Source organism: Gasterosteus aculeatus, chromosome 18, assembly GCF_964276395.1.
Source record: "Gasterosteus aculeatus chromosome 18, fGasAcu3.hap1.1, whole genome shotgun sequence".
Classification (NCBI taxonomy): domain Eukaryota; kingdom Metazoa; phylum Chordata; class Actinopteri; order Perciformes; family Gasterosteidae; genus Gasterosteus; species Gasterosteus aculeatus.
In genome coordinates, this window is record NC_135706.1 from 16,808,333 (window position 1) to 16,826,091 (window position 17,759).

General features: G+C 46.7%; 1 protein-coding gene across 3 annotated transcripts; it reads left to right on the top strand.

Moving 5' to 3' along the window:
- Window positions 1-801: 801 nt before the first annotated feature.
- cep170bb (centrosomal protein 170Bb) lies at window positions 802-17,483 on the top strand. 3 transcript variants are annotated; one of them, XM_078093857.1, is made up of 19 exons: window positions 802-1,038; window positions 1,524-1,661; window positions 2,316-2,405; window positions 3,282-3,360; window positions 3,437-3,495; window positions 3,567-3,681; window positions 3,831-3,932; window positions 5,844-6,359; window positions 6,437-7,512; window positions 8,005-8,181; window positions 8,350-8,467; window positions 8,803-10,509; window positions 10,807-11,047; window positions 11,124-11,268; window positions 14,218-14,355; window positions 14,945-15,033; window positions 15,341-15,434; window positions 15,526-15,577; window positions 15,883-17,483. In XM_078093857.1, exons 2-19 carry the CDS (start codon window positions 1,557-1,559, stop codon window positions 16,077-16,079), a joined length of 5,100 nt encoding a protein of 1,699 aa, XP_077949983.1. In that variant the 5' UTR covers window positions 802-1,038; window positions 1,524-1,556; the 3' UTR covers window positions 16,080-17,483. The 3 variants fall into 3 exon arrangements, with proteins under 3 accessions (XP_077949983.1, XP_077949985.1, XP_077949984.1); XM_078093858.1 differs by having other exon boundaries at window positions 809-1,038; window positions 5,847-6,359; XM_078093859.1 differs by lacking the exon at window positions 14,218-14,355.
- The last annotated feature ends 276 nt before the right edge of the window (window positions 17,484-17,759 follow it).

Sequence of the window (17,759 nt, forward strand, 5' to 3'; positions counted from 1 at the left end):
GTAATACTACATATATCTACATATACTACATAACTACGTGAGCCACACTAAGTTGTGTCAAAGCACTTCTTACTTTAAAATGCTGAGATTAAAGGTGACAGCATCATAATAATGAATAACAAAATCATTATTTTTCAATATTAATGATATGAAATGTTATGATGACATCATCATCGAGGTGACGTCATCCAGAGCCAGATTTGTCCTTGCCGCTCCAATGGTCACGTGACTCCACCCCTGAAGTATTCACATGTAATTATTGCCATGATAATATGAAATAATTATATTAATAATCACCTGACATGATGTGCACTCCGTCTGGAAACCAGCCTGCCTTCACAGTAAGAGCACACAATACAGTTAAAGGAATAGTAATATTTCATATTTATGTTATTTATGAAACATTCAAATGTTTCACTAATCAAACATATTCATTAACAACTTTCTTACCATTATTATCTAACAAACAGAATACATAATCTTTATTATATTGAATCAAACTCAATGTTAGGATTATCAATGTAACCGATATTCAGCTTCTGTTTGCATTAAACTGACAATAACTGCCTCAATAAGGGTTTTCTTCAGTTTATTGTTCATCTGTCGAACCGGAAGTAGAATCCTACTCTTATTAAAATGTGGTTATTATAATTGCTTTATGTACCTGAAGTCTAGACTGATCTATAATTGATTTCACATAAACATTTTAAATAGCAGGTCATCCATGTTTGAGTATTGCTTCAGTGATTGAGGTCTGCAACCAGACTGCGTCGCTGTGATTTTCCTCCCGAGACTTTTATTTTGAAGTCTTCCGGTGCGCGTTGACGCAGCGGGTGGCAGCTCGTGCGTCAGGAGGAGACAGAGATGCCATAACAGCAGCATCACCGGCCGTTGATTCCGTCTCATCTGCTCCCTGTCGGTCCGCGCACCCGGTTCCGCTCCTTACCGGGTCGCCTCTCATGCTGTGGCCGCGTAGCAGCGCGTCAGTCCGGCTGTGATCGGAGGAGAGAAGCGGCGGAGCGTTGGCAGCATCTGGAGGTGAGAGATGGGGGGGGGGGGGGGGGGGGGTAGGGCGTGGAGGAGGGGACCAGTCGGTCTGCATGTTGGTCCGGTTATCTGTCCGTCTCTCACCCCTCCTTTCTGTCGGTCCGAAGCCAAAGACGAACCTCTGAGGCCCGCAGGGCTTTTTATCTCAACCGCTACCGCGCGCGCGTAGTATTAAGTGTGATGATGATGTCATACACATGAACAGGTTGACTTCTCCAAGGACACGTCAGGTCACATGATGTGAAACATTAGACTACATATACAAATATATATATAATATTATATGTACACGTGTATAGAAAAGTAATAAATATATACACATATACAATATATACACACACACATATATATATATATATATATATATATATATATATATATATATATATATATGTGATTTGTCATTTATGTCATTTATATATATGTGACATGAGGATGAAACGTGTCTCGCTCACCTGTCTACCTCGTTTTCCCAGGATGCTCTGGGGTTTCCCAGCAGTCCCTTGAAGATGAGTGTGACGTCATGGTTCCTGGTGGGCAGCTCGGGGACTCGGCACCGCCTTCCCAGAGAGATGATATTTGTGGGCCGGGAGGACTGTGAGCTCATGCTGCAGGTGAGTCATTGATCATTGATGAATCGGTGGTGATCGTAGGCACCGATCAGGCGATCAGGGTCATAGATTAGCTGATCGGAGATACCGATCACCAGATTGGAGTCATCCATCGGTCTATTGATTAAGGGGGTGATTTTATTCATTTCATTGATGAAGTGACCAAACAGAGAAATTAAACCAAATGTAAAACATCAAAGCATGTGAAGATTGTTTCAGTGTGTACATATGTATGCATGTATATATATATATATATATATATATATATATATATATATACATATATACTACTACTTGCAGTTTTAAAAGTTTCACAATAAAAGCATTCTCGAACAAGCAATAATTGTTAGTGTAGCAGGAGGTTAGTTGGTACTCAGATCAGGTGGTGATGGACCCACTAGCTGATCAGGAGCCCCAATTGTGGGAACCGGTTTCTTACCGATGACCCAGTAACACCTGAGACTCAGTATGAAACAGCTGAGAGGTCAATAAGAGCTGATCAGATTGATTAGAGGCAGAAGGGAAGCGTCAAAATTAAAAGAAAATTAAGGAAAAGTTATAAGTACGTTTGGAAATTAATTTTGCGTTCAATGATTTGAATAATTGAAATAATGATTTAAAAATGCTAGTCTGGATTTAATTGTCTCTTGTCTTCAGTCTCGCAGCGTCGACAAACAACACGCCGTCATCAACTACAATCCCACCACCGACGAGCACCTGGTGAAGGACCTGGGCAGCCTGAACGGGGTGAGTCAAGCTGCCAGCAACCCATCAGCAACCGCAAGGTTCACAGTAGTAGTCGCTGCAGGGTCTTGCTGCATATGGCGGGGGGGTTGCTATGGAAACTTGGCTCAGATGGTTAGTGAGTGGGGTGGGGTGGGCAGGACCTCCTCTGTCTTCCTCAGCTTGTCCTTTAGCCGCTTCATCGATCTTTAGTTTCCGTTTCGCAGCACGTTTTAGAAGCTTTGTCACTTGTAACCTGACCCATTGCCCCTCCAATCATTTCTTCAGTCGTGTCAAGATACTTCTTGCCATGTATACAGTTTAACAGGTTACTCTGTACAATAAAAGTCTTGTTTTCCTATGCCCTCCTTCCACATAGCTACAGATGTAAAAAGAGAAGAATAATGATTAAACAGTCAAATGTGTAGAGTGATTCTGAATGTTAACCTCTGGTTCTTGATGTGCTAAAGTCACCATGGGGGCTACAAATGACTCTTCTTCTCTCTTGATTTATTCCCTCAGTAAACTTAAAAATAAGCTCATGGTCTCAGTCTCCCGTTTCAAGTCTTCCTCGTTGTAGCAGGTAAATTATGGTCCATTTAGTGACAAACAGACCATGAAGCAGGGGATGCTTTAGGGCGGGGCTACACGCTGATTGACAAGCATCTAACAGACGTATACGTCGTCTCTCCTCCTCAGTCCTTATATGCTCACTTCCTCTTCATTGCTCGCTAAAAAATAAGATGGAAAAATTAGAGAACTTGAGGTTTCAAAACCGTGAGACGACTACGTCCACTTCTTGCAAACAGTCTATAATGTAAACCAATCAGATGGCTTGATTTGAGCTGCCTGTATTCTTTTAATAATGTGACAGAAAATACTTTGTGTTGTTCAACACAGACATTCGTGAACGACCTGAGGATCCCTGACCAGACGTACATCACCCTCAAACTGTCCGACATCATCCGCTTTGGATACGATATCCTTCATCAGTGTGTGTGTGTGTGTGTGTGTGTGTTTTATAACGTCACTCCGTTTCTTAACCTCTTCATCACATTCTCATGTCTACATTCTGGAGAAAAGTCAGCACACAGTCCCAGAGGAGGCTCTGAAGGTCAGTGTCTCTTTGTGTCTCTCTGTGTGTGTGTCTGTGTGTGTCTCTGAGTGTGTGTTCTCTTGTTCCAGCATGAGAAGTACAGCAGTCAGCTGCAGATGAGTCTGAAGTCTTCAGAAAAGAAGGAGACGGATGTGGAGGACCGAGCGAGACTGGAGAAAACCCAGAGTACAAAGAGTACACAAGGTACATGAAAGTACATCAAATTACTTACTAAATCATCATTCAATAAATATTACTACAAAAAATCAGAACATCTCTGCAGCGTCCTGTCCAATCAGAGGCCACGAGGCACTTGAACAGGCTGACACTGTGTGTCCGTGTGTGTTCTTCAGAGACCCCGGGGAGTCAGCCCACTCCTTTGTACGGTCAGCCATCTTGGTGGGGAGAAGAGGATTATGGGAGTAAAGTTCAAAGCAGCGCCGAACCTCATGAAGGTAAAGCTATATTTACCATCACATTTACATGACTTCAAAGTGACTTACAATAAGTACAGAACCGCAACAACAACAATCAAGAAATATTTTTTTTCAAGAAAGCAAACTACAAATTGCTATAAGTAAATGCCATCGTTAGGGCTAATAAAGTGCTACCTAGTCTGGGTGTAGTCGGTAAAGTTGTGTTTTTAGTTTTCATCGGAAGCTGTAGTGACAATAGGGATTAATTATTCCATTTAGGAGCCAGGCCATCAAACAGTTGGCATGTTGTTGAGTGTTTAGCTCTCTGTGAGGGAGCAACAACAAGATTGATCCAGAGTGATCCAAGCCTGATCAATCCAGGTAAGGTTGGACCATGTCCTGGATGTAGACTGGATCCGATCTGTTGGCCAGACGGCACCAATGTTTGAAATGGATGCGGGCAGCCACTGGTAACCAGTGATGGAAGAGGACTGAATAACACTGAATTGTATGAATAAGAATCATATTGGGATGTTTGCTGAAATTGATTAGATGGCCCGACCACGTATTCTCCTGATGTCGTGCATGTGTATATACAGGAACGTAATGTTGCTGGAATGTCGGCAGTGAGGGAAAGTTGACTGTCGAGTGTCACACCAAGGTTCCTAGCAGTCTGGAAGGGGAAAAGAAGTTCAGTCTTGTCAAGGTTAATCTTCAGGTGGTTTGCGGCAATCCACTGAAAGATGTCAGTCAGGCAGGCAGAGATTCGTGCTGCTACCTGTGTCTCTGATTTGTGAAAAGACAGGAATAGTTAGGTGTCATCAGCATAGCGATGGTAGGAGAAGCCATGTGGGTGGATGACAGAGCCAAGACCCAGGACAGAGCCTTGTGGGACCTTAGGGGTGAGAGTACAAAGTTCAGACAAAGATCCTCTCCAAGTTACCCAGTAAATGCGGTCATTGAGGCAGGATGAGAGAAGGGAGAGAGCAGATCCTTAGACACCCAGTTCCTCAAGGGAGGAAATAAGGATCCGGTGGTTCACTGTGTAAAATGGAGTAGAAAGGTCATGAAGGATAATGACAAAGAGGCTGCTTTGGCAATGTGGATTGGATCAGAGACAGCAAGGTGGGCAGTCTCTGTTGTGTCCGGCCTTGAAGCCTGACTGAAGGCTGTTGTGGTGGCGATAGGAGGAGAGCTGGTTAAAGATAGCTCGCTCTAGAGTTTGGGGAAAAAAAGGGCAGAAGAGTGACATGCTTGTAGTTGTTTGGTTCAGATGGATTGAGGCTGGGTTTCTTTATCAACTTATATCACATAGTATCAAGCCCTTGTCTGAGTAGAGGCCTTAGACCCCTCCCCAGGTTTGATCAACTGACTTTCACACACCGCCCAGCCAACATCAAGGACCCTTCTACACAACCTGACTCCTTCTCAACTCTCCCAACCGCACGCCCAGCGGCGGGGAAGATCTGCAAAGACGATTACATTGATCATCACAGGATGAAGCATCGCCCTGACAACTGGTCATGAAATCCTTTCAGAAATTGGTGTTGACCACCTGAAGAACATCACAAAGCCTCATCTTCAACTACCGTCTCAGCCTTTCCGATCTAACAGACTGCAGCTTGTGGCGGTTTTGTTTCCGTGGTCAACTTTGTTCCTTTATTATTAAAGTAAACAAAGTTGCATTAAAATATTTTATCCCATTAGTTTCGGCCACATTAATCGCCTAGATTAACACGATAATTTTGATAGCTCTAATTGCTACGGTGACTTATTTATAACGTGTTAACGTACCCAACGGTTTTAATATATCACCACATAAACAAGAACGACAGTTTTAGTGAAACATATAATGTTAAGGGTATTATTACTAGTATATTTACTAGTATACAAGTTTTTGTGGTACCTAAATCATCAATGTTGTTATTATTAAATCTTTGTTTCTGTCAGAAGTCCAGAGAGATGCTTCCTTGGTGGGCCTGGACTTTACCGGATCTCTTGCAGACCCCCAACCACAGACCACTTTCCCCCCGTACCACCGAGAGCCCAGCTACTTTGAGATTCCTACCAAGGACTTCCAACAGCCTAACACTTTAGGCTTGGAGCTTCATGAGATTCCCACCAAGGACACGGACATGCCTAGAGCCTCTCCTCCCCCTCCAACTGCGACCCCGCCGGTGGTCCAAAGCCACGCCTCTTTCACCATCGAATTTGACAACTGCATGCCCGGCAGGATCAAGATCAAGGACCACGTAACCAAGTTTACCACCCGGCAGGGGAAGCAGCAGGCCCCGCTCAACTGCCATGCCCTCACCAAAGCCACGCCCACGGACATGATGTCAGTGGAGAGCAAGGTGGCCGATTGGCTGGTCCACAGTGATGTCAGCCTTATGAGAAGACGTCCAACGTGTGAAGACACTTATAGCACCAAAAGCGACCTCGCCGTCAACATCAAGACGCTTAGAGGTCAGAGGTTACCCATAGCACCGCAAGGCGGATGGGAAGGTAACATGTCGATTAACAGAGTGTTCTCTTCTCATCAGGTCACCATCACGAGGACGGGACACAGAGCGACTCAGAGGACCCTGTACTTTTAGATGGAAGAAGTAAGTCTCACCACTCAATCAAATCAGAGCAGTCAGATGTGCCGCACCCATCAGAGTCCTCCGTCCATGTCCAGTCGCCTCCATCGCTGCCACCCAGCCAGCCGGTGCGGTTCTCTCCACTTGCACCTGCCCCTGCTCTACCTGTCCCGCCTGAGCGTCCTCTGTCCCAGAGTCCTCCTCAGGATCAGTGTCCCGCCACAGACAAGCCCAAACAGTGCCCCCCAGAGCACCTTTCCCAGCAGGCCTTTGTCATCGAGTTCTTTGACGACAACCCGCGCAAAAAGCGCTCACAGTCCTTTACACACAACCCGGGCCACGCAGATTCCTACTCAGCCCTGAAGGCCAAGCTGGAGCGCCGGAAGGGCGGCGAGAGGCCGGCGTCCGTGCACGGTCACGTCCCCCCCACCCAGCAGGTGACGGTTCCTCTGAAGGGCCAGGGTCACGGCGGCCCCCAAAGGTCGAGCTCTCTGAAGAGGGAGAAGACCGAGGGGGATGCGGCCTCCTCCGCCTCCTCCTCTCGCTCCTCCTCGACCATCACTGTCAAACCCTTCGGCAGCGTTGGGAAGAAGTCCAAGCTGGCTCAGGAGTTTGCTGCTGAGTTCTTGAAGGATTCTATGAGACAGGATTCCTCCCCGACGAACGATAAGATGCCGCCCCCCCCGATGTCTGCCCCACCGGTGATGATGTCGCCTCCTCGGGCCAGAATTCCCTCTCCCCAAGAGTCTCTGGCACCTTCCTTGGTGTCCTTTCCCAGTCTCCCCTTGCAGCCCCCGCATACGTCAAAGTCGTCGACCCTCCTCCATGCTGCTATTCAGAATCCCTCCCCAATCCACTCCTACGTTGCTCCTGTGTCCCCCATCCTGCCCTTGGGCATCCGGCTAGGAGACCCCAAAGTTTCCCCGAGGATGATTAGGAACGAGGAGGACGACAGCCTGAGTGATGCAGGGACCTACACCATCGAGACAGAGTCGCAGGACCAAGAGGTGGAGGAGGCTCGCAACATGATCGATCAGGTGACACCAAAGTGACCTTAAACTGTTGTTAGCGTCTCACCCGGCACAGGATTTTCTATGATGCAGCATTCCTGATTCATACTGCTGATGTACTGTAAAAGAGTAGCGACAATATTTCCTTGTGTAAAAGAGAAAGAACTCTTAGAAGTTGTATTTTTAAGTTCTGTTAACTTCAGTAAAAGACACAAATATCCTTTTTAGTGTCTTCGTTGGGGGTAGCGGTAAAGATTTGTGTTACCAACCCGAATGTCTACACCCACCGCCTCCCCCCCATCTCAAAAGCTATCAAAAGTAGTAATCAAGTAATCAAAATACAACTGTCATTACAAACATGGCAGAAAAGGGTCTTTAAATGTATCTGAGAGGTAGAAATATGTGTGTGTGCGGTGCTTGAATAAACAGTATGTTTTAAATGGCTTCAGGGACGCATGGAACCTCTTGTCCTTCCTGCTCTTTCCTGCCCCTCCTCATGCATGCCCTGTGCTCTGACAGGTGTTTGGTGTCCTCGACTCTCCAGAGTACAGTGGTGTGAACACTGGAGTCTATAGACCTGTAATAAATGATGGCAAGGATGAGCAAGCTAACCTGCCTAGCGATGGTAGCACTGTGGACCCGTTGCATGGCTTTATCCCAGCTGCTATCAGCGGCCCCCCAACAGGCCCCACGCAGGTAAAAACCAGTAAGAACAGGACCAGAACCTGGGAAAACACACCTGTGTAGCATGTTTTGATCCCAGTCCAAGAAGTTTAGGTTAATCCCTCAGATTCTCCTGGTACATCATTTATCCGACTCTTTGTCTCTGGTCCGCTGTAGTTCATTATGTTTTTTGCTCTCCAGGTTCCGTCTGCTCAGGCAACAGGTCCAGATAGACCGAAGTGGGTCTCACGTTGGGCCAGCCTGGCGGACGGTTACGCTGAGCCCGGCTCCAATGTGCCTCAAGGGGAATGCGTGGAAGGTACTGCTTCTGTCTCTGCAGTTTATAAGAAGATGATGTAACAAAGACTTGGTTATCAAACTTAAATATTGTTGTACCACATTTTTACCTTCTGGCAACCTGAGAGCCTTATTTAATATTAATTCTAATATTAAGTTAAACAATCCAATCTGATAATAATGCAGAACTAATAATAAGGCACCTCTTGATCCCCCATGTTGGAGAGCAGATAGACTCCTGTGATCTTGTACTGTATTTATATTAGTTCAGGGCCTTAAAACATGTTTTAAAGTATATATAGTATATTTATGATTGTTTAATTTGAAAAACTAAGATGACCTGAATTGTATTTGTAGATTTGCACTTGGTGAGCCGGTCTATGGTGAATTACAGCTACGATAATTCAGAGTCAGAGTCCAGCCACAGCTCCAGAACCAGAAGGCTGCTTCCCCAGGTGCCTCCAGAAAAGCTAGACAGCGTTTCCCCAAGTATCCTGATCTGCCACGAGGGCTTTCAGGAACCTCTGGATAGGGTCTCCAATCCTCCATGTCCACAAGACTCCACCCTGCGCCTGTGCGTTCAGGATGATGTGGACCCGGACAGCCTGAGCGACGCCAGCCGTTCAGATGACGGGCCGGTTCTGGAGAACATAAGAAAAAAACAGCCGATGACCGGATCTTTGTCCATGGGGGTAGCCGGTCCTCCGTTCAAAGATCCAGAGAAAGTGTCTCCCTCCTCCAAACCCACCTGCTTCTACATTGGGTCTGACGACGGTCCGGGAAAATCCGACCAGGCTTGGAGCCCGGTGCAGTCCGAGAGGATCCGTGACCCCCCAACGAAACCCCCCGCTACCACCGTGCTGATCCGACACCTCAGCGGGCATGAACCCAGGAAGGCCGGCGTCAAACCCAACAGCTCCGCTCCCAACCTTAAAATACAGGACAAGGATTACGTCCCCACTAGAGACATCTGCGTGTCCTCCATTGTCCGGCAGGACAGCTTCACCAAGGACCGGCCTAGCGATACCGTACAGATGAAGAAGCTTCCACACATCTCCAGCCACCCATCCCTCAGAGACATGGAGCAGAGAAGGGAGGCCGTCCAGGACACGGGGTCCTTCCTTCGGGAGGGAACTCCGACCTCCCTGGACTCTAAGTTACCCTCGTCTGGCTCTGGTCGTAGCTCGAAGAAAGGTGGCTCTTCCACCCACATGGACGACTCCTTGTCCAGTGAGTCGGACGTGGAAACTGCGAGCACTGTGAGCCAGGTTAGCAGCAAGAACGCCCCAATAGGCTCTACTTCCAAGAAGTATGCCCCCATTGGCATCCTCCAGAAGGAGAAGTCCTCCTCTGGCTCTTCGGTCCAGCAGAAGGGACGACAGCTCTCCGCCCGCGAACGTCTATCTGAGAAACGCCGGAACCAGACGACCATGGACCCGTCCAGCAAGGCAGAGGCAGCAAAGCGCTTCCAGATGCGGCGCAGCACGGGGACCCGCGGATCTCTGGACCTCTCGGAGGGTAAACGGGGTTCTGCTCAACACTGGACCGAAACTACATCGTCCGACCATGAGATCTCCCGGCCTACTGGGCGCGGCAAGAAACTGGTCGCCCCTCTTCAAAATGAAGATGGCGGGAAGACACCCAGGGCCGCGACCCAGCAAGTTCTGACTCGGTCCAACAGCCTGTCGGCGCCGCGGCCTACCCGGGCCTCCATGCTCCGCCGGGCCCGCCTTGGCGAGACCTCGGACAACGAAGGTGCCGAGACAGACCGGGGCTCCCAAAACTCCGACCACGTTGCGTCAACGTTCAAAGCGCCGGCCGACGGGAGGAAGCTGTCCCGACTAGACATCCTGGCGATGCCGAGGAAGAGGACCGGCTCTTTTACAGCTCCCAGCGACACAGAGACCTCTTCCGCCGGCCGCTCTGCTTTCTCCAACCGCAACTCAGAACCCGGCACCCGGATGAGGTCCATGGGCGACACCCGCCAGACCACCAGTAAAGGGGGAGTACTTACGGGGAAGCAATTGCGGACCCGGTCTAGTGGAGCCAAGTACACCACTGCCGGTGAGTCCTGGCTACATTCATATAATCAGCTTCTCCAATATTGACATCTGGTCGTTTTAAGGACTTCCCTCTAACATATGTCACTTCTGATGATAAGTCTTATATACATAATTTATTATTTATACAAAGAATACATTTTTGTTAAATCTATGTACTGCGGTTACCAAGCAAACACAGCTTAGCAGATTGGTCTCTCATGTCGTCTGCCATGTTTGGAAAATGTGACTTTAAAAACCAACCATATCCTGGCTGTTGATGTAACAAACCAACATGGAAATGAATCTAAATGTTCTCCAGGTTCCCGCCGCAGACAGAAGGGGTCAGACTCCTCCTCCTCCTCTGAGGACGAGTGCCCAAACAGTGCCGTGAATCTCAAAACCAAGCGCTCCTCCCACCTGCCTTCCGCCGCCCAGACGCAGCGCCACCGGACTGCCGGCGCCCGATCCAAGTCTGTATCCGTGGAGACGGAGGAGGACGCGGACCCGAGCGAAGTAGACCCGTATCAGAACTGGTCCACACACAGCGCCGAGATCGCCAAGTAAACACCAACAACAAAAACAACGAGAGTTATGTTTGCTGAAGGAGTCTGTGACCCCACCCCGTTTCCTCTACAGGCTCAGCCAGGATCTGGCTAAAGATCTGGCCATCCTGGCAAAAGAGATCCACGATGTCGCCGGAGATGGAGATGGAGATTCGCCCAGCGTAGAGAACACCACCTACCCCAACACGCCGGCCTCCACCATCTCCGCCAGGGAGGAGGTTGGTGAAGCTACACCACCACTATTAGAAAAAAAACACCATCCACTGCTACACCATCAACCGCTACTCCACCACACATTCAGTACCCCGTCACAACAACACCACCACCTCCCCAAAACGCCAGGCTCCACCATTGCTGTCAGGAAGGAGGTGGGTGAAGCTACTGCTACACCACCACCGCTAGTTTTGCACCAAAAGGAGATCATACAGCTACATGACTCGACCCACTAAACGGCCAGATTTACAACACCCCCACCACTACCACACCAGCCAGGGCTCTACAGTGCAAGTATTTCACTCACATTTGCGCCTAAAAATAGGTATGTGCGAACTTGAAAAATAATTTAGGAGCACAGTGTGCGAGTGACGGGCTGTTTTCAATTCACGGAACAGCGCAATGAAGTGAAGCATACCATTGATTTCCCATTTAAAGGGACGAAGGTCGCGACTGCACGATGTGAACATAGCGTAATGACGCGCTTAACTTTATGAAAATGAGAGCGACGATTCGTGATCAATGGGCCAGAGGCAGGCCGGGGGGGGAATCGGGAGAGTTCCTGGTGGGCTGTTTCACCAGTCGACAATTTTATGTTTTGACATTTGTCACCTTTTCTCTTAAAGTAGGCTACACATGACACCACAGCCTCTGCATGAGTTGTACCATGTGAGGAAGTTCTCCCCTCCCAAATAGCTGGTTGGATCCATAGCACGTCTTTTCCAAAAAGTTTTCTCAGATAGGCTACCGATAACTGGAGCGGTCCTCCCGCAACAATATGTGTCAGGGAGGATGGACGGAGAAAGAGGCCACGAGGGGCTGAACAAAAGAAAGACATTGGAGGAGGATGCTGCCAAATATGCCAAGCTTACTGATTTGTTTTCAACTGGTAAAGAGAGACATAGGCCTAATGATTAGCAACGTAACTATTCGGCTAACGTTGTAGCGTTGGTTAATATCACTGTAGCGTTGTCAACCTATTCGTAAGCAAAATATTAAATTGGATTAGAAATATTAGACTTGTTATATCACCCACTATATGGTGATCTATAGACAAATATTATGCAAATATTGATAACAAAACTGAAACTCGATCTGTGCATACAGTAAAATGACTATTTTTCTTTGTAGCTTCTGAGCAGCAGATGAGCCTCCTGCCTGAAATTTGCAATGAGGAGGCCATGACTACAGGGACAAGTAGAGAGGATAACAGAGTAAACAATATGAATTAAAGAGCAGTATATGGCAGTACTTGATGAACCAATATGCATTGTTTGCTCAGAAGTGGGTGTAGTAAAGGAGTCAAATTAGTGAAGAATAGTCTACGAAGTTCATTGAGTCAAGACGACTTGGAGGCTTTCATGTTAATGTGCACAGAGAAGGAAATCCTCACGTCTATAAACAACGACGTTCCAGACAAAGTGGCTGAAACCAGTGCTGCTCAGGCGCTTACTGATGCAGCAGATGCTGTTGGTGCTGTTCACAATGTAACTGGGTACTGTTTCTGTGAGTTGAACTGTAAACATTAGATCAATATGCCTCTTTGTTGAAGAGTGGGATACGTTACAAATGCTTTATTTATTTATTTCTGCTTTTGTTATCAACTTATCCTTGTGGAATAGTGAAATATTTTGGTTAACTTCTCAGTTTAAGTGGATTATTATTTAACCGTAACATTATTTGTTGAACCATGGTATTAATGAAAAAAAACACTACAGAATAGTAGTCCGGCCGTGGCCAGAGCCATGTAAAAAAGTGTCGCAATTCTCTTTTCCTGTGGCTCTGCAATGGGCCCATCACTGAAATTGTGAGGGAATGAGCAGGAACTGCTGGATTTTAAGTGAGCCAAGTGAAGTTTACATTGCAGACATCAAAATGAAGAACATCAAATTTTATTTTCAGCGAAAAGGAGATGAAGGCAAAGAGGAATCAGGTGAGGGGCATTTGGAAGATTCAACTAACGTGAAAGAGGTTTCTTCACAATATTTAGAGCTACCAGAAGCTGAGAACAACCTTAGCGAACCGGCTACGGTGACTCCAACTGGCACGACTTCCACGTCCACTGGAGCCGGCAGAGGGAGAACATACAGGCCTATGAAAGCATAAAAAAGGCGCTATCCTTTGCATTTAGGTGCAGCGTATGCATACACTTTGTTTATTAAACCAATACAATAAAAAAAACACTGTGCTCCTAAATTCTCTCATTTAGGAGCACGTGTACTCCTTGGGGAAAACATTAGCGTAGAGTCCTGCCAGCGTATCCAGGAGACCACCATTGTTGTCCTCATGGTTAATGTCCGATGAATCCTGATTAGCTTCAGGGATTTGATGGATTTTTTTGTTGTGCTGCCCAGCGGGCATCTTATCCATACCTGTGTGGGGTCGGACCAGCTCAGGTGTCTTACTCTAATTCCATCATGCCCCTCCCATCACTGATCCAAACATTCCCCTCCCACCAGTTGGATTGTTCTGAAGCACAAGATTTTCCGATTTGAGTTGTTCCGATTCGACAGGTGAACTACTCTTTCTGACTCTACCCAACCAGACGGACTCTACCAGACTATATCCGACTCTGCTGGACTTTTTCCAACTCCACTGGTCTTTACCGGACTCCATCTGACTCTATCAAACTCTACCAAACTCACATATTTATTTCAGTCTGATTCCTGATCAGATTTGTTTTGCGTTTCCATTAACTTCCATTGGCCTGCACCATAAATGAACTGGCTTGACTGGTTTTGTGGTTTTCATCGAGCTTTGCCTGATGACCAGTATGACCCTCCTGCACTGCTAAACCTCCCTGTTACTGTGACATGTTGTATCCCAGCACCACCAAAACTCACTGCCCTCCTCCATTGAGCTGCACGTTGCATGTGGCGTTTAAGCCTGTCGCTCTCAGTTCGATACCCAATAATCAGCAGTTGAATCACCGGATCCCTTTACTCTCTTTCCAGCTGGTCCAACATATCCCTGAAGCCAGTTTAAATTACCAGAAGGTTCCTCCGGGTTCTGCCGCTGTCTCGGACCTGGACTTGAACATGAATGAGCCGGCGCCCGGTTCAAAGCACCGCCGCCCGTGCAACCGTGAAGAGGTCACCGTTTAATCCCTGAGGCAGCGCCCATGTGTTTATTGGGATTTAATAGAACTCCTAAAAGCAAAGTCCAATGAACTTCCCAACAGCCAACTTGTTGTCAGCTAGCTATCTTATGACCTGTTGTTAGTCTGACTCTGTTCTCTAGGTGACGTTAGTCTAGTGCCCCTAGACGCTGAACTGCTCCTTACAGCCACAATATACAAATACTATAAATAAGTAAATATACATATATATATATATATATATATATATATATATATATATATATATGTATGTCTAGGTGGAGATACACTTGTAAGTTTTGGCGCTAAAGGTCATTGAGTTGTGGTCTTCAGGGATCAGTAGAGTTGTAATGTGCTTGCTGATATCCAGACTCCGGCCCTTTTAGAGATAAAAAGACTTTACAATACTATAACAGTAATATTTTTAACTTCCTGAGCCTGCAGTGTGAACATTTGTAAAACTCATCACACTAAAGGAGACTGATGCAGTTAGTTTTGGTGCGCTGGGAGATCAGAAGGTAAAGCTGCCGTTGATGTCAGTGGTGACGTCTCAGACTCATGTGGTTCCCCCTGTACGAACGCAGGTGATTCTGGACAACCTGATGTTGAACCCTGTGTCCCAGCTGTCTCAGGCCATCCGGGAGAACACGGAACAGCTGGCAGAGAAAATGAAGTAAGGGAGACCTTGATGAGGTTTTGCTAAACCTTTAGAACAGGGGTGCCCAATAGGTCCATCACCACAGCATTGCTGATAGATCGCCTGCCAGTAAAAAAAAGGTCAGGTCAGGTCACCACGCCTACACGGTCAACCGCGGGAGCTAACGGAAAAATTGCTTGTCATTGTCATTACTTGGATTGAAAAAGTAGCCTCCGGGCGGAAAAAGAGCGGCACCCCTGCTTTAGGACAATATCCAGTTTTTATTCAGGGGTTCAGTTCTGCAGTTCTGCACTGCAGTTGTGACCCCTCAGTGTGTTCTCAGGGTTCTGTTCCAGAACAAGGCTGGGGTCTGGGAGGAGATTGAAGCTAAGATCAACGCTGAGAACGAAGTTCCCATCCTGAAAACCTCCAATAAGGTTCTTCTGTAAACCCTTAACATGTGTTACTCTGAGGATCTGATCCATGCACAGCTGGACATTTTTACCGTTTTGTCTATTTCCTTTTAAGGAAATCACGTCGATTCTGAAAGAGCTGAGACGAGTCCAGAGGCAGCTGGAAGGTAAAAAAACATTTACGCCCAACATTTTGGGCTTTGTTTGTGTGTCAGACACAACGTTAATATCCTCATGATATTCAACCATGTTTTCACAGACACTTTGATTCTCTTGCCTGAAAGATTTTATGCTGCATTATTTTGAACAGAGTCCAACGTCAGTGGGCCATGCTAACCACTCTCTGTGCTAAGGCAGGGTAACCACTATTTAAGCTGGGTTATGCTACCCACACTGGGTGCTGAGCTAGAGCAATTACTCGTAATGCTGGACAAGGCTTTGTGCTGAGCCACTGCTCCTCCATTTGTTCTAGTGATAAACACCATCGTGGAACCCCGCGGGGTTCTCCAGGTGACGGCTGTCGGGACGTCATCTCTCGCTCAGAGTCGACCGTACTCCCGCGAGAAGAAACCTGCCTCCAAACCACACAGCACCACACCGACCTCCAACGCCAACACAAGCACCAGAAGACCACCTCGTGGACCCAACGGGGCCCATTATGTGGCCTAAGCCCCCCCCTCGCTGTAGCACCTGTGGGCCGTAGCCATGAATACACGCGGTCTGCCGCCACGTGGCCGGCCCCTTTCCAGTGATCAGCTGACCTGGTTACCAGCTGTAGCAACCGGAATGTGCTGTAAACACCAAATCCATTGGGCGGTTGACCAGCTGTGTACCAGTTCCATACCAAACATCAACAGTATACTGTACTACTCCTTTGTCATAGTATGAGGTACTAGTACACCAATGGAGGTAAAACCTGAACCCAAAGTTCAATGTGTGTGTTCTACTGCCCTTTAAGTCGTTGGTGAGGAGGCAGACTGCAGTCCACTGAATGTTTAGATACATTCTCCAGGTGATTAGACACTGACACAATAATTCATACTATATCAGGGTCCTACTCATAGATCCTCCTGAATGCTGAACTGTTCCTTTAAGTTATAAATCTATGAGATGAAGTTTGATCGGCAAAAAGAAAGTAATGCTTTTCTACAACCTGAATAGAAGTTTAACAAGAATAACTTTTTCTCAAAGAATCAATCAATAAGAATATTAATGACCTTCTAACAAGGTGGTCCTGGTCTTCCTGGGGGGCCCATGGTGCTCCAGATCCGGCAGGGGGTCCCAGGGTGGTCCTGATCTTCCTGGGGTCACAAGTCGTTCCCTTGGAGCAATGCATTTGGGGACACTTATCCGGACACAGACCACCTGCTGACCAATGCATTGTGGAACACCTGCTGCACCGCAGACGCTGGTTCTGAGTAGTGAATTCATGGTTCAATAAAATAAGTCTGTAGAAGCTTTGGCGTCGCTGAACAACATTTATTCAAATATACAAATCGTTTATTGATCAGCTTTGTGCTTTAATCATCTGTTGCAGAACTGCATTTGATCAGATGATCCGTTGTGTTTTTTGTACGTAGAAGAAGAAGAAGTCTTGTTATACTGACTGTGAATGTTCTAAATGTTGATGAGATCAAACAGTCGCCCTGATGGTCCTTAAATGCATCGCCTTACTCAAACACCACTGATGAAAAGATGTTTCATGTTTTTGTTTCACTTTATCAAACTGTGAACTGTAAGAATATACTAAGACTGATAATAACAAGATATAGAAGCTATGAGATAAATAAAATAATTAATATTATTATGTGTTCAGTTTGTAAAGATCAAACCAGAGAAACAAAACGGCAGACGATCTACCTGACCTGTCATTCTTCACAGGCCAGCTCGTTCAGATGTAAACATCCCATAATAACCTCCTGTCTGACAATAGAAACAATGACAGGGAAATCATCTCTAGGTACTGAGGTTATTCATCTGATGCAGATTCCCATAGTTTAATGAATGAAAATTGAGCCAGAGGTTTTTATATAAACATGCTGACAAAATAAACAGGAATTGAGGAACAATGCATTTACAGTTTCACCGGGTGGGGACACCTACTCAGTGTGTGTGTGTGTGTGTGTCCACTTTACATACTTCATTGGATTCATCGCGTCCAGGACCCGGTTAGCCTAGCTTAGCACAAAGAATGGAAGCCTCGTTCTACTGAAGACAGTTTCTCTTGTGTTCCGCTGCAGTAACTTTTATTTTGTAAGGTGAATGTTTCCTGTAGCTCGATGCGATGAGGGATTGAGGCTCGTTCACCAAATGTGCACTTTTTCATTTAACAGACACCTGGTGTTTTAT

What these genes read in the sequence shown, in the direction of transcription:
- cep170bb (XM_078093857.1), top strand. Translation starts at nt 1,557, where the DNA reads ATGAGTGTGACGTCATGGTTCCTGGTGGGCAGCTCGGGGACTCGGCAC. An exon ending in CATCATCCGCTTTGGATACG is followed by an intron (nt 3,361 to 3,436) that starts ATATCCTTCATC and finishes CCTCTTCATCAC; the next exon opens with ATTCTCATGTCTACATTCTG. An exon ending in CTCGCAACATGATCGATCAG is followed by an intron (nt 7,513 to 8,004) that starts GTGACACCAAAG and finishes GTGCTCTGACAG; the next exon opens with GTGTTTGGTGTCCTCGACTC.